The sequence below is a fragment of the Emydura macquarii genome, unplaced genomic scaffold, assembly GCF_026122565.2.
Source record: "Emydura macquarii macquarii isolate MOO-44397 ecotype Brisbane River unplaced genomic scaffold, CSIRO-AGI_Emac_v2 contig_1253, whole genome shotgun sequence".
Taxonomy (NCBI): domain Eukaryota; kingdom Metazoa; phylum Chordata; order Testudines; family Chelidae; genus Emydura; species Emydura macquarii.
Genome location: NW_027131390.1, coordinates 76,009,371 through 76,036,419, shown reverse-complemented (window position 1 = coordinate 76,036,419; position 27,049 = coordinate 76,009,371). Strand labels below are relative to the sequence as shown.

Genomic DNA, 27,049 nt, shown 5'->3' with positions numbered 1-27,049 from the left:
TAAATCATGATGCTTTGAATCCTGTAATGCTCCCAAAGCCTTTTTGTTCATTTCCCCCCCAAATAACAGTATTTGGAATAAAATTGCTTTTGGAATGGATGGTATTACAGTTGTTAGAGCATATGACTGGAGCTCAGGAGATGAGAGTTCTGTTCTTGACTCTGCCAGTAGCCATTGTGTGACCTTCAAATCATTTCGCATCTCTGTGCCTATATGTATGTATAAAAAGGATGATGTTCATTTTTGTAAATACTTTATATTTGTAGTATAGCACTACTGATCTTTCATTCTGAATTATAATAAATCTAGGTCCATTCACCTCTAAAGAATAAGTATTTGGTTGTTAACCATGTTACAGTAATTAAAAACAAAAACGAACCCAGATTTCCAATGCTGAAAGCTGTATGTGAATATCTCTTTCAAAGGGAAATTTTCTGTGTGTGATTACTGAGGAGTTTGGCCTGCTGTCCCTGAATTTCATGGATGCAGTCAATTAGAGGAAATAGGATGGGATGTAGTTCTTTTGCATCACTGGTTGTTATGCCCTTGGAGATTTCCAAACTTTGTTTTTCAAATTTCCTCAAGGGCTGAGTGGTAAGCCGTGATTAATTGCATTTTCATTCTTAAGGAGAGGGCATGTTTACTGCACAGCTTGTTGTCTTCACTTGTTTTCTGGTTGTTTCTGTCAATAGTTACATAGATGATCTTTATGCTTTATTCGTGCAGCCTATGAAGTGGATATAAAGACCTGTCAGACACCTTCTCTAATCTATTTTCTTCTGAAGAAATAAACCTAACATAAATGTCCTTTACAGTGTGAGAAACTGTAGCAGATTGAGCATTGCATTAATGGCTCTGTTATGTTGCAAGACAAAGGGAAGATCATGAGATGAGATGAACACAGATTTTCAGCATCTGATCCAAATAATTTCCTATGATTAAAAAAGAGTTAAAGAATGAATAGTAAATCCATATAAAACTGTGGTATCTTAACAAAAACATCCACATTAATCATTCATGTGACTGAATCAGCCAGATGCAATGAGAACTAACTTGATATCTTCCTAAAGTTCAAAAACATGGAGATGAGGGAAACAAATTGTCTCGACCACTAGTTGTCTTGATTAATATAATCATTTATGGTCTTGATTCAGAAAGGCACTTAAACGTGTGCTCAATCTAAAGCACATGCTTAATTAAGTCCACTGACTTGTACTTTTAACAAAGTGTTTAAGAAATAATCTATAACAACATTTATAGAAAAAGGTAATAACATTTTAATTAATTTGCAACTTTTGAGCTAAATATCTACTAAGTTACCAATTATTTTAATAATACCCATGGGACTCATGCAAATGGATGGCTTCCATTTTTGCAACAAATATATTAAAAGTGATGAAAGATGAATAATGTGCTTAAAAAATTCACATGATGTGGCTTCCATTGTTCACACGAAGAGCTATATGTCAATGAAACACTATATCAGAATTAGACTGAAAAGTCTATAGTAGGTTTCTTCTTTAACAAAAAAAAGTATAGATAGATATTGTTGTTAAAGACAAAGTAAGGGCCAAATATAAGTCCAGCAAGGAGATATTGGGACAGTTACCAACATAAAGTAAAGGTCCAGGGAGGAGATGCTGAGGATCTGCCTCAGCTGGTGTAAATTGTCATCACTGCACAATGGAGCAATGACAACTACACTAACTGAGAATCTATCCAACAGTATTCATTTTTTAAATAGAGGAGACTGTCAACAACTCCCTTCAGAAAGGCAAACTGCAAGCGCTCCTTAAATAAGCGCTCCTTAGAAAATAATCTCTTGTGTCTAATCTCATATTTTGGAAAAGTTTAAGAAGGTCGTGGGGCAGGGGCTCTGGCAATGCCTCCAATTTCCTTAAACCATGTCAGTGTACTTTTAAACCTGCACATGTTACAGAAACTGCACTGGTGTCCTTGGTCAAGACTCGCCTTCTGGCGATGGACTAAAATTCAGTGACCCTACTGATTGTTGTAGACATACAGCATTGACTGCCTCTGGCCCAATGACAACAAAGGCCTGTTCCCAGTTCATACCAGCATGTAAGTGTATGACTAATTTAATTAAAGTCAGACTTCCATTTTATTGAAGAAAATGAAATATTTTTCTGCAGTTTGACTATGTTTCTCCATAAACAGGGCATGGTAAGCATTAACCTAACGATTTTTATGTGATGGGGTGCCTGCCCCACGCAAAGCCTGAGTAGAGAAAAGGGGCCAATTAACCCTGTGACAGGCTGCACCTGCAGGAGAGTCAAGGCTGATAAGCCTTTAATTGATGATGAAGTTCAGCTGGGCAAGGGGCAGGCTAAGCTGTTCTAAAACCTGGAAGTAGTGAGTAAGAAGGGGGCTGCAGTCACTCTTTGGGCTTAGAGAGGGAAAGGAGAGAGAGAACAGAAGCCCTGAGGGAAGGGTATACCCAGAGGAGGGTGAAGAAGGAGCCTGATAGACGCAAAGCAGGAAGTAGCCGAGGGAAACAGCAGCAAGGTTTGAGATAGTGCAAACCTTGGCTGCTCATTGTAGGGTCTCTGGGCTGGAACCCAGAGTAGTGGGCAGGACCAGGTTCTCCTACCAGCCATTGGGGAAGTGGCACAGAGTGGGCAGTGGATCAGAGGACTTCCTGAGACAGTCGTCCAGGGGACTTCATTACTCCAGAAGGGGAGGACTATAGTGACCTGGACAGAGGGCCAAGCCATGAAGAAGGAGGGCGCTGAGTGAAGAAGAGGGAGTAACCTGACTCCAGAGAGAGAGTGAGTGAGAGCACAGGACGAGAAACTGAAGGAGGGGGCGTCAGACTGGTCTTGAGTTAATCCCCAGATGAGCCACAAAGAGGTGCCCCAGGGGTGAGTAGCGAACTCTGTGACATGATAATATGCAGACTTGTACAAAATCACAAAAGGAATTGTTTCCATGGCTGGGATTTCAGTATCTCAGACTTCCCGTCACATTTGGCCTTGTAAGGAAAGTAATGGAAGGGCTGTTCCCAATTTTAGTATGAAGGCATTGCCATGACTTGATAGTAACATGGCCTACACAGGTAATTACAATCAGAGAAACCAGTTGGTCCAGTAACTTGGCAGCAAGGGTTTAGGGTGGCTTAAGATGTTTCAGATGGTAGCCTGGTAAAGCTCAGCTGCACATCGGAGAGGATGTGTTTGGTTTCACTCACTCCCCATACAGAGGTTAATTCATTGCGGAATGAACACTCCCACTGGCCAGTTGTAGGAAGAGGCATTTGGCATATATTTGAAACAGGCAGCTCACTTGCCCTCCAAGCTGGGGGATGAGAGATCTTTGTGGCTGCCTAGAGGGGCAGAGGTTTTAGGGTCCACAAGGATATAAATGAAGGCCCTAGAATTAAGAAATGGAAACTTGTTTAGACCTTATTTTGGTTGCAGGTAGGCATGACAAAGAACCTCCATGTTCATATGCTGGGGCATGAGAGTGCGTACCCCACAGAGAGCCTACAAAGAAGGTCCACAGGATGGCTGCATCTGCCAAATACAGATTCAGAAACTGCTCAGGAAAAAAGGTGTTAAAGAAAATCTGCGGTCTTTGAAGAACTTCCAAAATGGTCTCAGCCTGAGCTTTGTTCTTTGGAAATAAAGGGGGATTCATCAGTTCTGCCATCTCTCTCCTCCTATCCCATCCCATCACCTTGCACTTGCTGCCTTTAGCATTTCAAAAACAAATTCACATGCTGATTGGCAGTTCATGCTAGTGCCACCTACTCCCTTTACTTAATGATTTCACTGTTTTTAAGTACAGTCCCTGACAGGAGAGAGGGAGATTTGCAGAGCTGTAGTCAGTGATGTAACAAATAAAAGACCGCAAAAGTAGCTCTGTGTGGTTTGGAATAGTCCAGTGTGGGGAACTGCAGAGAAGTTGCTGTATAACTTCCCTGTTTGCATTTTACCATGACTTGAGAAAATGACAAAAAAGGGAATATTAACCACTTCAGAAGGAAGAGCACCAAACAGCACCTCAGGGAGTAGTGTTGGAGGCTCTGATAACAAGCATATGAGGCAGGAAACGGGTAGTATAATCTAAGACACACTGAGATTGGGAACCTCCTAGGAATGACACACAGTAATCAGTATCATGCAGCAAAGCAGCAGGAACACTGCAAATGAGGTTTTTCAAAGTCAGGAAGTTGATGGTAGAGTCAGCTGCACAAACTGCTGGAAAATGAACCAGCAATCAGCACCATATAACAAAACAGCAAGAGCTCAATAAATGATTGTCTTAAAATGGTGGGGCTTTGAATGAAATGTTACCTAATGAATTGCTCTATCCTGACAGAGATATTAAGAGAGAGATTCTCTTGCACACACTCATCACCAGTGCTCTAAGAATCCACGTTACACATCTTCAGCTCTTCCGCTAGAATTAGTTTATTTTCCCTGCTGTCATTGGCAAGCTCTGATGGCAATCCTTTACAATAACATGCCCTGCCTCACACTTCATCCTCCTCCTTTATCCATGGCATTGGTATCTCCTTCATCCATGCTCATTCAAAAAGATAGTTATGCCTTGTTAGTTACTTTGTTTCTAAGTCCTTCCCCTTCTTTTTGTTGTATTGAACAGAACCAGGGAGCAAGTGCTTTTTTGTTTGTACACCTTTTCATGATTTTCAGGTTGATTTTTCGACCTGCAGTTAGTAACACACATTGGGGATAGTGAAGGGCAGTCCAAAAACCAGAGGACAGAAGTATATTTTGTTACACTTTAGACTTAGCATCTGTGTACCTTTTATGAACTCCCATAAACTAAAGATCTGGATTCTTCTGTAGTCCTGCTCAGGTTGAGAATACTCTTCAGTACATAAGATATACAGAATCTGCAGAGCTGTGAATTTAACTGTGAACAAAAGCTGAAAGATAGGTTGTTGAATTTTTTTAACAGTCTCTGAACCAGGATTTGCTTTACATTTTAGGTAATTTTAGAATTAAATCTTATTTTCGAAAATAAACACTGAATATTGGTTAAACAAAGACAGCATGAACATGTTATGTATTTTGTAACATTGATCCTTTTTATTCGTAGAATGCTCACTTGCTATATAATTAATAGATGATACATGAGGGATATAGGAATTGTATACCGTATGTAGAAATAAGGATTTGTTACTGTCTTTCTTGTCCACCAAAATCCCCATATCAGGCCCAAATACTAGCACATTAAATTGATGTCAGACTTTACATAAGCAGATGAAAATATGGACTATGAGAGAGCTGTTTGTATAGTACTTGTGTTAGCTTGACCAACAGTAGAGCTGGTAGAGCAGAAACTGCTTCCTGTTTTGCCTCCAGGAACACAGTGACAAATCCACAGAAAGTTTCCATCTTTCACTGGTTTGAAAAAGTATATATTTATAATTATAATAGCCCTCTGAAATAGGTCCTGCTTCTCAGAAATGATATGGTTGAAACTACAAGTAGCAGTTAGCAATTCTAGTTAGTTTAGTTATTTTCAGTATTTTAAAAATAGCAATATCGTAAGGACAGAAATATTGGGCTACTCTTGTGTGTGTGTGTGTGTGTGTGTGTGTGTGTGTGTGTGTGTGTGTGTGTGTGTGTGTGTGACAAGCACACCCATAAACAAGAGCACTTTTGTTGTACTTTGTAGTATGCCTTTTCATTTCACATTACAAATTATCCTGAATAAAGCCTTTAATATGACTGTTTGTTTGTCCGGTAGTAGCTCCAGCAATGTGCTAGTCACAGTAAAAACACAAAAGAAAGCACGTTCCCTGGTCTGAAGAGCATATACTCTGAAAAGATTGTGGGAAAAAAGTATAATGTACAAATCTATTGAATAAAGTAGAAATGGCTGAATATTTTGTTCAGTCCAGAGGTCGTTATTGGAAATTTCAGTAGCTGGGACTTTTAAAGCGAGTCTAGAGAAAGCACTCGAAAATATACTGTGGAGAACTATCTTGTATTGGCAGGGGAGACGGATTAGATGACTTCCAGATCCCTTCCTTTTCCATCTCTGGTATCTGTGACCTGGACAATGGTTCATTAGATCCATCCCCTTCATGCACAGAAGGAGGAATCTCTGAATCACTGTAGCTATCCCATGGCTCAGAGAGTACTGCACAGGTCCCGGGTCTGTGCAAAGGGGGAGGCAGAAACTAGCAGACCAGAGGAAGAATGTTAGGACCAGGAGGGGCACAGAGCATTCTCCCTCCATCTCTGAGAAATATTACAGGAAAGGATAATCCAGCCTGGGCCCCTATCAATCTGAGATTGTATTATCTTTTTGGAAAAGTCCCCTGCTGGAGCCATGCATTGGCACTATGCATTTTCCTGCATAGCTCCAATGCAGCTCATTGACTGGGTTGGGGAAGATGCTGCAGATGCACAGAGATTGTGAGGCTGGCACTGGCCTCCTATGGATCCACCAGATTTGAAGTAGCTCCTGCAACCTGTAGTGTGGGTGGAGGCCAGGCCAGGCCAGGCCTCCATGAGATGCATAGAGGAGGAATTCCATGAGGGAAACCTAAGTATTCTCAGAGATTTTGTCCCACAGATAACCCTCTCACTCACAATAGGCTCTCTCCTCAGGGGGGATGAACAGCCTACAGCTCCATAGCTGTGATGGTGAAGTTTGCAATTAAATCTTGAAATGTCTAAATTCTATTGTAACGTGCTACATTAGCATCAGCTCAGCAATCACAAATGGCCTTCAAACAGATGGAGCTGAAAGTTAGTTCCTTCTTCTCTGTGACACCTTTTGTCAAAGATACTGTAGCATGTTTCTTTCGAAGCATGGTTGTCATGCGGTATTTTGAAGTGAAGTTTCTCATAATCTAACCCTTTTCTGCCACTGAGCAGAGTGAACCAATCCCATCATTTTAGCTGAAAAGCAAACAGTCCTTAGGGAACTATTCTTCTCTCATCTTCAGGAAAATTAAGAACTTGTTAGAGGTGTGAAGACAGGTAAAAGGGGTACATTCCACCACTTTAAATCAAGGATATTGACTGAAGCTGTTGATGACAAGCCAAGTTCAGTGCAAGGCCCTCTTGATGTTTAATAGTGTCATCAAGCAAAAATGCCCTGGACCCATTTTTTATTTCTTCTTCAGAATTATATGTAATGAGCACACTGCAACAGGGACTTTACTTCACCATTGCAGAGATGAGTCCATGCCTCAGTTTCTCTCCTTGGGTGGGTGCTTTAATGTTCCAGCCAAACCAAAAACTCCAGCTTTTTAGGAAAAAATAAAATCCCAAACAAACACTGCCCTCCCTTCCCAATTTCAAACAGTTCTTCACTGTCTTCCCTCCATCGCTGGCCCAGTGGCTCTCCACTGAGGGTCTGTATCAACCTTCCCTGGTTCCACCTTACTGTTTGTGAAGTCTTCCTCTGTTGATGCAAGGGTGTGAAATGGATTCCGCTTGCCTTCACCCAGTATCTCTATGTCTACATTGCAAGTGGGGTGTGTGTGGTTGCAGGCTGTGTAGACACAACTGAGCTAGCTTTAATTTAGCTAGCTCAGGCCCTCAGTGAAGTCATAGCCATTTGGGTTTCACTGTGGGCTGTACAAGCCCATCCTGGGTAATTACTCAGGTGGATAGCCTGCACTGAATTCTATGCTGACACAGCTTCAATGCTATCAGTACTGAGCTAGCTAGATTAAAGCTAGACCATATATGTCTATAAGGGCAATAATGACATCCCTTGATTGCCGTGCAGACATACACTTACAGTCCCTGCTCTGCTTCAAAGGTCTGTCAGTCCTCTCCCTTTTTCTGGGGTATGACAGCAATTTCCCTTGGCAGTTTCTTAAGCCCATTGGAGAGCTCACATTTTCCTGGGGTCTTAAATGATGAGGTGACCCTCTAATCCCATCCCCTCCTTATTCCCACTTCAGTTTCCTGCAGTGGTACTATTTATGCTCTCCATGGGGTATTTCAGGAAACCTTCCTGTTACCAACCTTGCAGGCCCTTCTATACCTCTTAGGCTCTACCAGGCCCCAAGTCTATAACTCCTGCCCTTTACCATAGAGAGACCCACTTCTATTCCTTCCTAAGCTTTCTTAGCTGAGACAACTCTCTGTGTTCTCACGGGATGGCTGCTTCTAATAGCCTTGGAACTCCTTCCTAGCATTCCTAGCTGTGCTTCTAATTTATTTCAGCCCTAGGAACAAGTTCCAAAATTCCCCTGTTCCCTACTGAACCATGACTTGGGTCATGTTGGTCTTCAACCTATCTTTCAGAGCCAGTCACAGTCCCCATATTTATCAATTAATAATTAAAATCCACTTTCTAGGCACATATACCATTCTTCCACCACAGTGGTAGCAGGATGCCTTTAGATAATAATTAATTTATCCTCATGAGACCTTTGTGAAGTACAGATTATTATTCAATTTTTTACAAACTGGAAACTGAGGCAAAGAGAAATTGCGAGGTGCCCTAGGTCAGACACAAAGTTCTTCACAAAGCTGGTATTTTAATATAATTGTAAATGGGAAATTGTCTTTGAGTGGGTATGCTTCCAATGGGGTCCTACAAAGATCAGTTCTCGGCCCTATGCTATTTAACATTTTTATCAGTGACCTGGAATAAAACATAAAATCATCATTGATAAAGTTTGCAGATGACACAAAAATTAGGGGAGTGGTAAATAATGAAGAAGACAGGTCACTGATTCAGAGTGATTCAGATTGCTTGGTAAGCTGGGCGCAAGGAAACAGTGTGCATTTTAGTACGGCTAAATGTAAATATATACGTCTAGGAATAAAGATTTTAGGTCATACTTACAGGATGAGGGACTCTATCAAAGGAAGCAATGACTCTGAAAAAGATTTGGGTGTCGTGGTGGACAATCAGTTGGACATGAGCTCCCGGTATGATGCTGTGGCCAAAAGAGCTAATGTGATCTTGAGATGCATAAACAGGGGAATCTTGAGTAGGAGTACAGACGTTATTTTATCTCTATATTTGGCACAGGTGTGACCAGTGCTGGAAGACTGTGTCCAGTTCTGGTACCCACAATTCAAGAAAGATGTTGATAAATTGGAGAGGGTTCAGAGAAGGGCCACGAGAATAATTAAAGGATTAGAAAACATGCCTTAGTTATAGTGAAGAGCTCAATCTATTTAACTTGACAAAGAGAAGATTAAAGGAGTGGCTTGATTACTGTCTATTAGTATCTACATGAGAAATAAATATTTAATAATGGGCTCTTCAATCTAGCAGAGAAAGGTGTAACATGATCCAATAACTGGAAATTGAAGCTGGACAAATTCAGATTGGAAATAAGGTGTAAATTCTTAACTATGAGATTAATTAAACATTGGGATAATTTACCAAGAGTCTTGGTATGATTCGTCATCAATGACATTTTTAAAATCATGTTTTTCTGAAAAATAAGATCTAGGAATTGTTTTGGGGAAGTTCTATGGCCTATACTAGAGATCATAATGGTCCCTTCTGGCCTTTCAGTCTATGCATTTAGGAAAAACTCAGTCCTAAACCCATGTCTTAACCACAAGACTATCTTTCTTCTTTACTCTATGTGGTTGCTTTGACCCATATAGTAGTTGGCTCCTCTGACATAAAAAATCGTCCAGAATGTTAGTTCAACGTGTCTCTGAAATAGCTTCACGTTTTTAGAACTAGCTCACTTATTAGTGAACTAAGTGGCCATATAAATGTTTTAGACTATCTCAGATGTCTGATTATAACAGAATATAAATAATTCATTATAGAAAATTACCTTTGTGGAATTGATACAACAGGAAAATAAATTGGATACAGCAATTGGCAATACAGTACATTAAACAAGGATTTTAGGGATTTTTTTGCTAAATACCCTGGATTGAGCTTTTTGGGTAAACTTTGCTGAGACTTCTTCTTTTTTTTTTTTTGAAAATGTACCTTTTTGGTGAGAATATTTTTGTTGTAAACTATGTAATATCAAATTTCTAGTTTATAGAAATGTAACAATGAGAGAAATTCAAAGTTCTCCCATGTAAGTGTGTGTGTATACTGGAAACATATTGGTGGTAGTATAGTAAGTCTTATGCTATAATGCTGGAAGTATAGCTAGTGAAACGTACAATGGAGGAACCTTTCAACCGACCTCTGAGGCAAGTGGGTGGTAGTATTTCCATTTTACAGATGAGGAAACTGAAGTACATAGAGACTTCAGTTTCTGTGACACTGGTGTTAGAAAGTTGGTGATAGTCAGGAACAGAACCCACAACTCCTGATTCCCACAATCATGCTTTTAAATGCATCCTTTTGATGTTATCTGTCTAATAAGCCTTTCCTAAAGTTAGGCCAAAAAAGACTTTACATCATAGTGTATTCTCTCTCTCTTTCCTCTTGCTTTAACTGAAATCTGGGCTCTAAAATTATATGCAGCCAATACTTTTATTGAGAATAATGACTCTATTGTTGAACAGTGTGTGCTAGAATACAGCACAGTGCAGAGTATCATCTATAGATTGTGTCTTTGAAATATTAGATTAAAATTTTGTAAAGTAATTTATTTCTCATTCTGAAAGTCCATTTTTACTGATTGGAGTTGGATGTGAATCCAATATGCAAAAGAAAAGTGTAAGGCACTAAAAGAAAATGGAGTGACGGGTGATATAGTGATAATGATTGATCTATTTAAAGTCAAAGTTTACTGAGAGAGCTTTAGAAAAGTGAACTGGAAAAATATGTCAAAATACCCTGGTGTTATAGGGTCTTTCCTTGTCCATTATGTCTTTGAACTGGGTTTTCTTTATTATGCAGGTGTGCTCCATTTCACCATCTTGGTTTGAATGCACCAATTACCTGACCCCTCTTTCACAGCACCTGCAGTATCATAGAATCATAGAAGATTAGGGTTGGAAGGGACCTCAGGAGGTCATCTAGTCCAACCCCCTGCTCAAAGCAGGACTAACCCAAGAATTAATCTAGAGTAGTATCACAAGAATTAATCTAGAGTAAGAAGGATGGTTTGCTTGTTTATTTTCTGTTAACTTGTCTGAAGATTCCATTCGTGAAGGATTTTTTGTTGTTAACCTATTCTCTCCCTCGGGCCCCAATTCTATAAGATGCTAAGCTCCCTCAAATCCCCTGAAGTTAATAAGAATTGATGTTGATTAGTGCCTCTCAGGAGGTTAAATACCTGGCACTATCAGGCCCCCAAAGTTTTCCTTCTTTGCTTTTTTTGTGAGGTGTGTATGTGTACAAGAGCACATGTTATTTGTGTCTCTCTAGTTATTACACAACGTCTGTCATTGGGGTAGGTGAGTGCTTTTTGGTAATTTGTTTTATAGTAGTGGAGATTGAGTCCATGTGTAAATGTGTAAGCACCTTCCTTGTACATTGTATAGTGAGCGATGTTATTTCACAATGGCAATATATCAGATTGTGGTAAATTACATCTAAGCCTAAATTCCTCTTTGAAGATGTCACTTAGCCAGATTTCTTCCAGGGTGAATATCCAAGAGAATATACTGTAGTACAGCCATGTTGCTTGCTATACAAGTTGGGATATACAAATGTTTAATAAGGGTGGGCCCTCACTTATTACATTATATTGTGTAAAGATATTTTCACTTTTCTTTCTGAAGCTAATTGACCATCAAAGTTTCCTAATATATTAATCTTTCTGATGAATATTAACATACAGGAATATTTTGTTTGGGTTCAGTGTGGAAAAAAATCAGTATTTTTTCTTTCTGTAGATTAAGGTGGTGTTAATACTTCAACCATAACAGTTGTGCGTGTGTATCCAATACGCATCACTATTTATCTATCTATCTATCTATATAGTGAAAGCCTTAACTGATTTTCCGGGTCATTGCTGCTCTTGGTAATTATGGGACAATGGCATTCTCCTTTCATCTTATTGCAGTCACTTCCATGGGGAGGACCCAGAGCAATTTGCTTCTGACTTGCCTTAGTCTTTATTTCTGAATTCAACTTTGATGGCTACAGGCCCACATCTGATAGCCAGAATAATACATTTCTACTTTATTCATTTTAATTCTTTCAAGGTTCTTTTGATAAGTTACTCCATAAAAATAGCAGCTAAAGTTTAAAATTAATAGATTTTATCTACTATGCCTATTATTATTTTTGAAGCCTGTTAGAGAAGAGAAATTATGCAAATTGGTGTCATGCTAGGCTACTGCACACATGTGGTAATGCATAACAACTAGCTTACTGATGAAAATACTTCATCTTGAGCAAGACCTATTGTCAGCACTAAGGATTACAGTATGTATCACGGTTAATAGTTTATTATTATTTTTCTTGTGGATAAAGGATAATGTCCAATTTTATTAAAAATCCTCATTAATATAAAACTGCTTTAGAAGTAATATTCAAGCACTCGAATGATGAAATGTGATTGATTACATTACACAAATGAAGGTGTATTGCAAAACAATAGGAAAAATCCCTTCAAAAAATTGAACAGTTGATGCTCACTCTCTGTGAAAGGCTAAGTGGCTTTAATTCTACAGCTCATACATGTAAAAGGCTCAATAAATAGATCAAGCTCAGGACCAATTAGTGTCACAATAATCTTCAGTAATAATGAAGTGAAGCTGCTAGGGATTGAACCGATTTATCTGTACCCTCCTTGACAAGCATCTTAAGTTAATGCATGCTGTATTGTTTAGTACAGGACACTGGAAGCAAAATGCAGAATGTACAGCACTGGCAGATGCGAGTGTTCCATGTGAAGAAACTATTTCTTAGTCCTGAAGAAATTTGATATTTCTTAGTGGGAGAAAAATCCAATATAGGATAAGCTGGTTTCAGAAAATAGGACACTAATGTAAGTTTGCAGTTATTTTCTTTCCAGCTTTCTCCTGCATCTGCCTTTGATTTCTTTTCCCCACCTGTACACACAGTGTCTCAAGCTTTATAAGTAGAACGTGGTGAAAGGCTGTTTCTGATCTAAGGGTCACTGTTCTCTTCATAGCCCTTCATCCCTACATCTACACCGCTAGTACATTCATTTTTGTTTGTGCTGTTAAATTGATGTCAAAGGAGGTGTAGAGAACCTTCTCGGGTATTGATTTTCACATAGGGAGCATAGTTTGTAGTCACTTGATTTGCCACCTGCAGTTTATAACTGAATGGACTCATGGGATTATAAACTTCATTTCAGGACTGAACTCCCAGCTTGAGGCAAAATTGAAATGTATTAGCTATTAGAGATTTGCAATTGTTTTAATGTATTTCACTTACAGGAATTTTAGTTAGATGGCTAAGATGAATAATAATTTTGCATTGGAGATGCCATTGATTAGGATTTTTTTTAAAAAAATTGTTAATTTTAACCAGCTTTCAGATGACTGACAACTGGATCTTATCTTGGAAAATTTCATCTGCTTAATATTGTTTTGTTAGGTTAACTATTTTAAATATTTTTTAATTTAATGTTTATCAATCATTTAACTGTAACTGATCAGACAAATAATTTTATTACTTTTATCCAATATTGGACATGTTGAATGATCAAAACTCTAGATGTAGAGCTGCTTAATTTTACTATAAAATGAATTGCACTACCTTCATTCATCAGCTGTCAAGGGCTTTATCCTGAGTGATACTGAGCACCAAAAAATCCCATTGATTTCAATGCAGGTGCTCATTACCACTGAGGATGGACCTCTCAAGGCTATGTAAGTATACCAGTTTTTACCTCATTAGTTATGCATGTGTAGGAGATTACTTTTTTTTTTTTTTTTTTTTTTTTTTGCCTTTATTCATTATTTTGTGCCAAAATATTAACAGTTGCACCACTGAGCACAGATTTCTCTGCTAACTCTGGGCAAAATTATACATATTTATGAATTTACTTCAAGCAGAAATTTTTGCCCAGAAATGTTGACAATTTAGTTTTTCATTGCAAAATAACAGTTTTCCACCTACTAAATAGACCTTCTTTGTGAAAAAAAAAAAATCAAATTGAAGATCAAGCTGACGTTTCCTTTTTTTGCAAATTTGTGAGAAACGCAGTTATGCTCCAGTTTTGGCAATGATGAAAATTATTTATTTTTGTGCGACTTTATTTTAGCCAAACTGTTTCTAACCTGCCATCATTAATCCAGCACCATTATATTTATACTGAACTTTCTTGAAAACTTCTTCTAAGTTTCACGGGAGAACACTGTAAATGTAGTTTGGATTTCTTTTTATCTGTTTGGCTTTCTTAAATAATTGCTTAAACATCTTTCTGAGTCCAGATTCATCACTCCCTTGTACATATTCCATTGAGAAGTCCCATTCTGTGATGGACCAAAATCCATCCTGTTTAATGCAAGTACGGGTGGGTCCAAATAACCACTCAGACACACAGTTAAGGGAAAGGATATTTTACTAGGGCTGGCAGGAAAGGGAAAAGTTTCTGTCACGGGACTAGTACGCTCTATCATGGGGTGTCAGATCACTTAAACTGGGAAGGTGGGAAAAAAGACGATGGGTCAAATCTACCCTTCAAGGCTCCCTTTTGGGGCAGGGTAGCAAGGCGGTCAAAGTCACTGGGACTGCCCTTTTCTCCAGGGCAGTGTGGCCTAATGGCCAGAGTCAGCAAAATAGTCCTCCAGTTGGGGCATCACAGCCTAATGGCCAGAGTGAGTAAGCAGCCCTCCAATCAGGGCAGCATGGCCTAATAGCCAAAGTCAGTAAAGCGGCCTTCTAATCAGGGCAGCATGGCTTAATGTCCCATTGGGGTAGTGAGGCACTGCCTCTGGGGGTGCTGTGCCTGAGGTAGGGGGGCTCAGACCTTCCCTGCTCCTCTGAGCCCCAGCCCAGGGTCTTGTCAGTGACAGGGATGCTTGCCACTGAGTCAGCGGGGATCTCCCAAAACACACAAACTGGCACCCTGCTTTGCTCCCTCTAACAACGTTTGAGCCCCCTGGGCTACTTCCTATCCTGTCAGTGGTGTTGCATGATCCCCGGGGCCTCCAGGGTCCCCCGTCAGTGTGGTTTGTGGCAGCTCGGTCACTCCTCAAGGTTCGTCTGGTGGCCTAGGATCTGTTCGGGGCCCAGTGTGGCTTGGTTCAGCGGTCGGCTTTTGCAGTGGACCCCTGGAAAGAGCCAGCAGTATGCATCCTTCCTGGTCAGCAGTCCACTTAGACTGAGCTGGGTTGCTGCCTTTTTTATCCCCTTTCCATGTGGAGCATGCCCAGCAGGGGCAGAGGGGTATGGCTTCTTCAGCCTGCAGTGAGTCTTTAACGCTCTCTAGGCCAGAGCGGGGCTGGTATGCCCCGTCACAGTTGCAAATACCCTAAGTACAGAGGCTTAAACAGTTACTGTTCAAACTGAACAATAACGGTTCTTGTTTGGGCCTTAGGGCAGTCCAGCTGAGAGTCAGGGCTCTTCAGACCTAGTACTGGGGATGCCCTGTCCAATTCAGTCTCTACTCAAGCAGATAGGAGCTTGCAGGTTTCCAGGCCAGGCTCAGTTAGTGTCTCTCATTGGGGCCCCTCTGCACTGGCTCCCTGCTCAGTAATGGCGGCTCCCCCGTAAGTCCCTCATAGACCTTCACCTGTTCTACACACTGCTCTGCATATAATTCCTGGGGATTCCTTTCTGTTTCCAGTTTCTCTGCAGCTCCTGGCTCCCCATGTAGGTGCTGCTTCCCAACAAAGCCTGGCCATTTCCTGGTTCAGGACCATTCACCTTACCTGGCCAGGAGGAAGGTGATGTGCAGCGGGGAGAGGGCTAATGGGAGCTGTAATCCCCTGCTTAGCAGATCCATCACACTACACTGAGACAATGGGAATGACACAACTTTAGGCTTCTCTCATGTACCAAGTGCTACAATGAGAGCTAACTTTCAAAGATTTGGTAATCAATGCAACAAACAGTGATGGTAACAACTGCAAGAAAAATTTCATTGGGCTCAGGTCTGAACTGGAAACATGCACCTTATCCAAGTCTGCATTTTCCAGGCTATTTATGAAAAGGTTTCTGGTTTGTACTCAAGCTTATAGAAGAATTTTATTGCAACAATATATGGACCCTCCTTTTCTGAGATTACGGTCTCACCACTTCTGTTGTTTCAGAACTATTAGGATTTTGTAGAGCTTTTACTGTCAGGTTAAGATGTTCAAAAAATTTACGAGCCACCATAATTATGTTGTAAATGTCCTCTTTTTTCTGATGTAGCCAATAACAATAAAGTGCAAGTAATGGATAAAGTGCATAGGGAAGGGAGTTTCTTGCAGCTCTTAACAAGAAGTCAATTAAAAAGCATCCTTGATGGGATCCAAATTGAGTCTGGTCCAAATCCTCTTGGCTATATTAATAGAGACTGTGATGTGGAACCTTATGTGTTAAAGTATGGAGCAAGGGAAATGAGAAAATCCATCATCCTTAGAGCTTTGACAGGAATACACTGGACTCCCTGAGAGAGCAGAAACAATCAGTGCTTGTAAAATTATATCTTTAGCAGACAGTTAAACCAGATTTTCAAATACTTAGGTATAAGCCACACTGGACTTGCAAAACTTCTGCAAAATATTGGCTACAGTGCAGCATTTCCAAAATCTTTTATATAGAGAGGAACATTTCACCATAGTATTTAGGGAACATAGCCTATTACTTTGTTGCACTACAGGCATTTTTAACTAATCATAATTTGTTTTTGTTTTTTCAGTGCCTATGTGGCACATGACTAGGGACATTAAACATGGCTGTTATGAGCCACAGAGTTTAAGGCCTGAAGGGACCAACAGATCATCTAGTCTCACCTCCTGTACGTCACAGGCCACCAACGCACCCCAGCACCTGCATGCTAAACCCAACAACTGAAATTAGACAGAAGTATTACAGCCCACAAGAGACTAGATTATGCTTGACCACAGGTGGAGATTAGACAGGACTGAGGCACACCAGTGCCTGAGGTCCTGCAATGGCAGAGAAATTATTAAATGATCTATCTATCCAAAATAAATAAATAAATAAATAAATAATAATAAAAAAAAATCAGGGCAAGTGACCTATACCTACATGCTGCAGAGGAAGGAAAATCTCCCCAGATCACTGCCAAACTGACCTGAGGGAAAATTCCTTCTCAACCCGACATATGGAGATCAGTTACACACTGAGCATGTGAGCAAGAACCAGCCAGCCAAGCAACTGAGAGACAAAATGCTCAGTGGCACTTCTGAGCCCTGGCCCTCCCGGTCCAGTGTTCCATCTCCAACTATGGCCATCCCTGATGCTTCTGAGGAAGGAGTTAAAAATATGGTTATGTTTTCATTGCAGTAAAGAAATGTTAGTCAGTTGCCAGCTGTATTTTACTAACTCATGCAGTTGGCTGCTACAAATCTTCTTTAAATACTGGACAGCACATGTACATACACTTTCTTTTTCCTGCAGTACACTATATTTTACCACTGAGTTGTATATTTTTCATACACCTGAAGAAAATTTTGATGGAGAAAACTATCCATGATAGATGATTATTTTGTGGGTCTGTTTTAAGTGCAACAGTCAGATTTTGAAATGGAAACCACTAAAACAGAGCTACAGATTAACCAAATACTTTTCTTATCTTATTTTAGTTCTCAGTAGCTGAATGAGTTGGCTGGCATTTGGATTTCATTAACACTATGTCTGTTGCCATTCAGTGGAAATTATTGTTTCATTCAGGAATGGGGCTCACTTTCATGCTGCCATTGCTATCAGTAGTTCTTGGTTTCGGTTTTAAATAATGTAAATTTTACAATGCATGTCCAAGCTTGTGAACACTGTTTCTTGGGTAAAATCCTTTAAGTAATTTGGATTTTCTTTTGCTATTTCTATAAATAAATGTTTATGTAATATTATATGCCATGAGGGAGAGCAATGTGTAATTTTCCACATATTTCTCTGTCAGTGTACCTCAGTCCAGATATTCATCAGTTCTGCTTAGCTGATCCTGGAGATTTATCTTTACTACAAACCAAAAATGGTGCAAAATGTATGCTTACTTTGTGATGTGGATTAAATCTACAGTAAATATTGGGAGAAAACTAACCAAATAATTCACCTCTGACCTAGTTTAGGACTGAAATCTGGCCCTTGAAGTTGAGTGGTAGAGATGGGCTCAAGCCATGGAATTCAGAACTTTTTTTCCCCTGGAATTCAGTTCTATCTGGACTTGGTTTTGATTAAGCTCAATTCAAATATGTGGGCCAGCCATGAAGTTTGGAGCTAGATTCAGTTTTCCTAAGGTTTGGCATTATTCAGGTCCAGAGTGTTGGTCTGGGCTCAGGCCAGCATTGCTATGTCTCACAATTTTATCGTGGGTCTTGCTGCTTTGGTCTGAGCTTGAGCTGCATGTAATTATCTGCGGAACTGCATCTATCATGGGATTTTCTGGCCCTTAAGAGAGAACTGAGCAGGAAGCATAGAAATCAGGTTCAGAAAAGACTTGAAAGAAGAAAGTTACTGTCCATGATCTTTCTCTTGGTACTGTAATCTGCAAACAACTCATCTTGACACATCTGCTGACTCCCCGAACTGGGCCTGTTATTGGATTTACCTCTTGAAGGTGACAATATACTCTTCGTAAGTAAGAAGGGTGAAGAGGGAAGAGAAACCTCATGGGCTAATGCAAGGAGGACTGTGTGTGGACCAGAAGAGCAGGTATGGATGCATGTAAGTGGGCGTATAAATAGTATGGCTATGTGCAGAGGGAGAATGCATTTACCAATTACCTCACTTTTTCTCATTTTGGGAACTACGTATACCTTGTTTCTTTAGGAATTTCTGTTACTCAAGTGATGTTTGTCCTGTAAATTGCAATCAGGACTAGTATCTTCAGATGTCTATTGTTCACCCATCTATGAGACTTGGAGTGTCAATGGCTCAGGATAAATTCTTGGGGAAAGTGAAACATAACAGTTCTGTTGCTAGCCATCATGTTTGCCTAGTGGTGGCCCAGTTAAGCAATGTGACCAGCTAAAATATGTCCCTTTGTGGTTGTAGGCCCAATAGCACTGATGCTTAACTTTTGAACAATCTTTTTCATCCCTAGTCCCTCTCAGTCTGTTTTGCTAATACCTCACTCCCCTGGTTCACAATGCTGTTCAGGAGTGGACCTGCCCCATTTATTTCCTCCTCTTCCCTACCTTTCCTACACTTCAATGTAAGATCAAGGCCTTTTTTCTCTGTCCCTTTTTTTGACTGATCCTCACCCTCAGGAGAAATCTCTGCACAAAACTGTGTGACTTCCTTGTCAGGGACCAAATGAGAATAGTTACAGATTAGTGCTTTGATGAGTTCTTTTGAACCTTTAATTTCTATATATTGACATTCTCTTTGTTTTGCCCCATTCAGCAAGAGAGGCCAGGAGGAGTCAGACTAACAGAAGGATCTTTTCTGACTATTGATTTTCTTGTGCCTTTCAAAGGTTCAATTAGTTCCACTAACAACAACTGCTTGTTTAGTGGCTGACTGGCTAAGAACATCAGTAGGAGACAGAACATAGGCAGTCATGGACTGATGTAGCAATAGCTGAGTGTGGTGACTTTTTCTGAATGAGCCTGAGTGTTGCCTTTACTCTAGGCTCCGCTCAGGTACAACAAAAACAAAAATGAATTCACTGCAAATGCTGAATATTGGATTTTGAATATAATATTTTTGGTGGTTCTACTGTTTTAAGTAGATATTAGAAGGCTATGCAGCCAACTGCTTCACAAGAACAGCTTTCATCTGCTCTATTACAAGTCATGAGAGAAGCAAAGCCAGAATACTATGCAAACACCAACAGCATGCAGAGTTGTGCATATGGAACAATAATAATTTTTTCTATTTCATTGCGTAAGTGTATGCACTAGAATTGTTGTTGTGCCCACTACCAGCTACTGTGTAGTCCAAAAATGTTTAATACTGTACACCATGACTCTCATAAGCACTAGATTGGCATTTAGCTTTGTACTAATTTCAGGACTATGGCAAACCTGTCCAGATGGCTCATTTTACACAGGATGAGATAATGACCATCTATTGGAAAGCAGTGGACAAGCCTATGTTGCTATTATATAGAATATTTGCAGTTTCAGTGGGGGCAACAGTAAAAATAACGCCATCAAGCAGTTGCTCGCTCTGTTATCTTTGTTTGTTGGTCTCTCATATCATGTCCTCTCACTTGCTGTAGGAGGGATGGGAATTGATACACTAAACAAGACAAGGATGTAACCTTATTCTGCTTTGGAAACAGGAACAGTTTGTAAAGTCTAGATACAATTTATTTTTTAGTTTTTTACATCTCAATATCAGATTTGTGAATAATGATAGTACAATGATGAGATTCACAACTGATTTTTGAGCTGTTGTGTTTGGTATTGATAGCTATTTTTTGTAAATTGGAATTTGGATGCTATTGATTATTGATTATTGGAATAGATTAATGGATTATTGGAATACTCTTTTTTATTCTGATTTATTTTTTGGCTGAAAATCATCTGTTACATTAATGCATGCAAAGATTTGAATTTGCTGCTTCATTTGGAATATTCTTTTTATATAATCTATATTTTATAATGCATTTTTAGAGGATGAAAGATGCTGGTTTGCAAAAAGATTCACTAATTTGAGAGCACTCTTCTGGGGAAAAACAAGATGCATAGTAAAAGCACCCATTGTCTCTATGTTTTTGGAAGAGGTGCATCAGATTCATCCTATCTTTTTTCAAAAGGGGAGATAAAGTAGGTAAGAGTAAGTGTCATATTTGCTTCCATGTTATGCAGTATTCAGGGATAACATGATAGGTTTTCTCAAAATCCTTTTTGAAAATTGTGGCTCACAGTGAGCATTGAATTACAGATTGTCCTGATACTGCAAATGCCATATCCCCTTTACATCTTCCTTTCTTCTTTGATAATGAGTTCAATTTCTTCTATCTTTATTTCAGATATGCTGTTAAGTGATGATACTACACAATGGAAGATAGTTTTCTGTAAGTGCAGTTAACAAATGTCTACACTTCTGTTTAACTAGGATTTGAAAATTTTTTAGCTGTCATGCCAGATCTGATTAATTTGTATTGAGAGAGAGAAGAGGTAGATGAGGTAATATCTTTTATTGGACCAATTTCTGTTGGTGGAAGGGACAAGCTTTTGAGCTTCACAGAGCTCTTCCTCAGGCCTGGAGAAAGTAACCAGTGAGTCTGTGCTAAATACAAGGTGCAACAGATTATAAAGCAGAAGGGTTTCACATGCTGTAGGTGGCCGCTAAAATGAAGTGGGAATTAGTGGTTAGCAGACAGTCGGGTATGTTGCAAATTGTTGTAATGAGCCATAAAACCAGTATCCATAGTTTTTAGTACCTAGCAGAGTTATGAATTTAAGTCCCCAGGCTCATTTTTTGAAGGTGTTGTGCAGGTTTCCTCTGAGGACAAGGACCAAGAGGTCAGATATTGAGTGATCACTTTGTGAAAAGTGTTTGTCCATGAGTGATATGTTTTTGTCCTTTCATTTTTCTGTCTGAATTCATTTGGGAACCATTGTAACCATCTAGTCTGTATAACACTGGCCATAGAAATGTCCTAAAATAATTCTTAGATCATATTTTTTAGAAAAATAAGCATAATTTCTTGCTGGAGGGAGTGTCTATTTTTCATGGTTATGGAATAAAGGGAACACTCTCCAGAGATGGCCAAGCAGATGTTGCACTCCGTGGATAGTTTCTTGTATCACCCAGGCTATTCACTTTGGCAGATGGACTTTTACTAGGCATATTTTAATGTTAGGTTTTTATCTCCTGTTTAAAAAATCACAGGCTTGGAGCCCAATTCGGCCTTAGTGTAAGGGGGTGCAAGTCCACTACAATCCATAGAGTTGCATTGTTTACACCTGCTTTGCATTTTGACACTTCTGAATTGGGTTAGGTGCAGCACTGTGGACTTGCTGAGGCAGTCTGGTCATTCCTGAAATACCCCCCCATCCACAAGCACACACAGCTCTGTGTAAAGCTGCTACGCATCCCAGGAGTGTTAATTGCCATATTTTAATTTTTCTACATCCGGTGTAGACTGTTTTGCTTGCCATTTGGGAGTGCAAGTGTAAGTCTGTACACTAGAACAGACTTAACTGCTGAGAAATGTTCCCCATCTGGTGGATGATCTCCCAGAATCCTTATGGTCTGGAGACAACTGCTCTAATAGATGAAAACTCCCTCTGGTGAGGTTAGTGGAAGTACTATTACTAAGTTTATCACAGCTTTAAGTTTCTCTTTCTATACCATTCCATATTAGGGAGATATTGGGAGTACAGAAGAGTGAAAAGGAAAAACCTCTTCCTAATCATAGAAATGTAAGACTAGAAGGGACCCTGAAAGTTCATCAAGTACAGCCTCCTATGCAATTTAGAGATGTTGCAAGTTAGCATTTGGTTGTAAAGTTTTGTAAGGTTTTTTATTACAAACATTTTAATATTATTATTTAACATTTATTTTGGGTAGCACCTAACAGCCTCAAACCAGGCTGGAGAATTGTTGTGTTTGTCACTGTATACATTTATAGTAAATGACAATCCCTGCCCAAAGGTACGTATCTTCATAAAACACAGTACACAGTCATATGGAAAAAGACAAACAAAAGTTGATTGTAATAAAAATAGAACATGATTTTGTATATTCTCGTTTTTATTTTAAACGCTACAAGTAATAAGAAACATTTCCAATATTGTCCTTGTCCTTTCTGGACAAAATATTTACAGATTCATGTTCATTGCTGTGCTGTATACAATGGCCACTGAATTTCTGTTGACAGAGAGATAGAACTCAACCTTCTGTTCCAAAGCCTTTTCTATCCTGATCAGATAACAAAATCACACAGATTTAAAAAAAAATGGATTCAAGAGCTCCTACTTCATTTCATGTCCCTTTGTCAAAAATAAGTATCTCCAGTCAGCCCCGTGGTTCTTTCAAATTAAAGAATCCTCTTGCTAGCTAGTTGCAACTGGAGATGGAAGTATTATGTAGGTAAATGTAATTTACAGGAAAGGCAAATAGGTGAATGAACATTGTATTTCAGGTAGATTGAGCAGCTTGTTTTGCAGGTCAGTCATGCTTGGAAAGAGATTGCTCAGGCTATAAAATTTAGATCGATGTTTGAATTTATTTGGAATTGGGTTCTAGCTTGGGCCCATCTTTAGGAAGAAAAGGATTGGGTCTGTATCTCTTGTAGTCAGGGGTCATCTTCTGGTACCTCCTCTTACCTTTCTCAGCTACTCTCACCAAGAATGTTGGTCTGCTTTTTCCTTTGGTTTGCTCATGGAGCATAGACACCATCTTTCTATTAGCGAGCCAAAGATTGTTATAATGGCCTAGCAAGCCATTGATAGTGGTCAGGTGTATGGGCAATATTCTTTCTTGGAGCAATCCCAAACCAGTCCAGTTCTCTAAGGGAAGACTATCAAAGTAGGTCCTTTTGCTCCAACAGACAGGTGCACCTTGACATCCAAATGCAGGTGTTGCTGAAATTCATAATCTTCATCACTCCTGTCTCCAGTTCTATCTCAGAAACAAGAACCAGCATGTGGTCAGCTGTATTCATTGAATCAGTGACCACTCAGATAGTGCCATGGTTGTCATAGTAACCATAGCTGTCAGTTTAGGGAGGGTATGTATGTTTCCTTAGCTAGCTGGATAAATAAATATGTGAGTAAGAAACAATTTGTTAAAGAAATCCCATAACATTAAAAAAATGTACAAACATTTTTCACAACAAACTTTGTTTTCCAGGAAGCCACTATATGGATTATTTCAATATAATCCCAATATGATTGGACTGGCATCATTATCTGATCCCTCAGATACCTGGGAAATTATAGAGACCATTGGAAAAGGCACTTATGGTAAAGTCTATAAGGTTGCCAATAAGAAAGATGGGAGTCTGGCAGCAGTAAAAATTCTGGATCCTATCAGCGTAAGTAAAAGATTATAATAATATTTTAATCATAACTTCATTATTAAAATTAAAAGGTTTTACTCTCAAACAGGCTTGAAGCTCTGAAAGTTTAGGCAAACTGAAAAGCATCCTGGAGGGAAATGTTAAATAGAGCATGAGCAGAGTTGGGCTACTTGGTTTGGAAGGAAAAAAACTGATTCAACCCCGCGTCCAGTCTCATACTGACCCCTTTGTAAGGCTCTTGTGTATAAGTTAGCACACAGGTCTATAAGGTGCTGTGCAGAGCAGACTGAATGATCTGTTTAGAATAATTCATTTAGCCTTTTTTCTATTTGTGAACCATTCATGACTTGAGATTTCTATGGTTAGTCATTATTCACAAATATTCACCAGTAGTTTTATGCAAACAAATTTCAGCCAATGAGATGTTAGAAAACTGTTTACTCACACTATTCTCACTGAGTGATGGGTCAATACCATATGGCTTAAATGTTTCTGTTCCCTGATTGGATGACTGAACCCTTTCAAACAGCAGAATAGCAAATTGTAAATGGCAAGCAGCAGATAGCAAATAAATAGCAAATATGCTTGTTCACATATAAATGTGTGTGTTCTTCTAAAGAACAGCCAACCCCTAAATAGCATCACAAAATTGAAAATTGTACCTTGTTTTATGGTTTTCAGCCAATTCTAGTTCTGTGCACTTTCAACTCACAAAGACTTCTGATGTTAGTGGAAGCTAAAGGTGCTTAGCACCTGGTGAGACCTGCCCCTTTCATAGTCTTATGTGTTATTCAAAATCAGCATTCATGCTGATGCTGATTTCTGGCAGTGCACTTAGGTAATTTGCTGGTATGGATTTTAGGTATCCAAGGTTGCAGCAGTTGGAGCATGAGCATGATCAGATTGCATGGTGGCATTTCCAATACAATAACGGTAATATCTTACATTCATATAGTGCTGTTCATCATAAAGGATCCCATATCACTGTAAAATCTGTAGAAACTCTATAATGGAATGCCTACACCCACCCCTGAAGTGCTGCCAGCTGTAGAATAGAAGGCAACAGATTTTTAACAGTGCACAGCAATAGTACACAATAGTCAAGACAGGAATTGAAGAAGAATATTGTCAGGAACTCTGCTGGTTGCAGTCACTTACCAACCCAATGGGCTCTAAATTTACTGTTTGGGCCCAGTAAACCCTCACTAAGTGACTGTGCTCCCTGATTAGACAGAAGAGGCAAGAGATGCCTATGTACAGAGCCCTGCAAATCTGCAGATATACACGGACCATTTTTGCAGATCATGGATTGGATGCAGATACAAATTTTGTATCCGTGCAGGGTTCTAAATATAGGATCTCAAAGGTGGGGAAACAGCTGTCTGCAGCTCATAGCCTCTGAGGCTGCTTCGCCGCCTTTGAGACCCTGTATTTCCTCTCAACCTTCCCATACAGGGAAAGGGGAGGTGATAGATCAAGACAGGCAGCATAATCCCCCAGGCTCCTGTCATCGCAGTTTAAACAGCCAAGCAATTTAGGAAACCTCTCCCGACTTCCAGTCAATTGGAGAGGGAGGCAGCGGCTTCTGCAAAGTAAGTCAGGAAGCCATACTAACTTACTTTGCAGAAGCAGCTGCCTCCGAGTCAGATGGCCTTTAAGCTTCAATTGCCAGAATCCCACAAGATTCACCTGTCTTTCATGTTTCTCTCCTTAAATTGTTTGTTAACAATCTTTTCCCAAACTGGTAGATCCTCTTCCACCCTCAATAATTGTCCATGGGCAAGAGAAATATGAAGTCCATCAGGTCTTCACCTCCTGATGAGTCAGGGGGAAACTCTAGTATCTGACAGACTGGAAGGCGTATGGGCCAGAGGAGTGATTCTGAGAACCAGAATTAAATATTCACACTCCTGATCTCCTGAGGGAATTCCACCAAAAATACCCTGACAAGCCAGGGTCATGGGCCCCTTGGAGGAGTCCTCCATTGAGGGCAGATTGCCAGGAACTCAGCTGGCTCTGGGAGTGGTCACCTAGCAACCCAATGACCTCGACTGGGCCCAGTACTCTCACTAAGTGGTTGTGCTCCCTGACTGGACAGAAAGACCAACAGATCCCTATTTAAGCCTGATAGCAACAGGAACACAGTGGCTGCTCAATGCATTCCATGCCCACAGTTGTGCCAGACTTTCTATTCAGCCCTTATTCCACTCTTTGCCTGCTCCATTCCATCCCTAGTTCCTGCCTATCTCTGAAATCTGATTCATAGTTCCTGGCTCTGACCACTGACTTGTCTCCTAACCATGACTCGTGCTCTGCCCTGTGGCTCTGTTCTGACTCCTGGCACCGATCATTGGCTTGCCTCCTGACCCCACCTCCGGTTCTGCCCTATGATTCTGCTCTGAGCGCCAGGACAGACTCCTTCTCTGACCACTAGGTCACACCACCTATACCTTGGTGTGTGGCAAATATTGTATCCAATAAAAAGCACAGGATTTCAGTATATAATTATCCAAATTGGAATATGACTGGGCCAATGAGACTTAAAACCTCTAGAGAACAGTTGCCCCTCTTATTTATAGAAATACAACTTATTCATCTCTTGTACTGTATGAGTCAGAAGAATGTACTAAGTAATATGTAATTAATGGAATAAAACACCAGGGTCTTGATATACAGCAAACTATCCCAGTTCAGCAAATTACTGAAGCACATGCTTAACTTTGAAACATGTGCTCATGTCCTGTTAAAGACTATGCTGAATAGGGATATATGTTTTTAAGTGCTTTACTGAACTGTGGCTCATGTGGATTATTGTGCAATATAGTTGGTTCTTTGTTATTTCATCTTCACACAAACCCTTCCTTAGACAAATAATCAGTACTATTTGCTTATTTTGTGGATTTTGATTTTTGTTATGTTTAATAGTTCCTGTTGTGTATATTTTCCACTATGGGCTTTAGTTTGTATACATTTCTCCTATTTTCAAGATGTATTTATTTTCATTCATGTCCCATTTAATGTCTTATAAAACTGCTATATAACTAGGCTCATCTGATGACTTTAAAAAGAAAATGAAGCTAAGATCCATGTATTTGTATTAGCTCAACCAACAGAAATGCAGATTTAAGAAAC

At 39.7% G+C, this 27,049-nt stretch overlaps 1 protein-coding gene across 1 annotated transcript in view; it reads left to right on the top strand.

Annotated features, from left to right (window-relative positions):
• Positions 1-27,049, top strand: part of MYO3B (myosin IIIB) — a 307,358-nt gene that overhangs the window by 9,713 nt on the left and 270,596 nt on the right. The window contains exons 3-4 of the mRNA XM_067549868.1: positions 20,918-20,962; positions 23,749-23,932. Of these exons, the coding sequence (XP_067405969.1) occupies positions 20,946-20,962; positions 23,749-23,932 (201 nt within the window). The 5' untranslated portion in view covers positions 20,918-20,945. The remainder of the gene's footprint in view (positions 1-20,917; positions 20,963-23,748; positions 23,933-27,049) is intronic.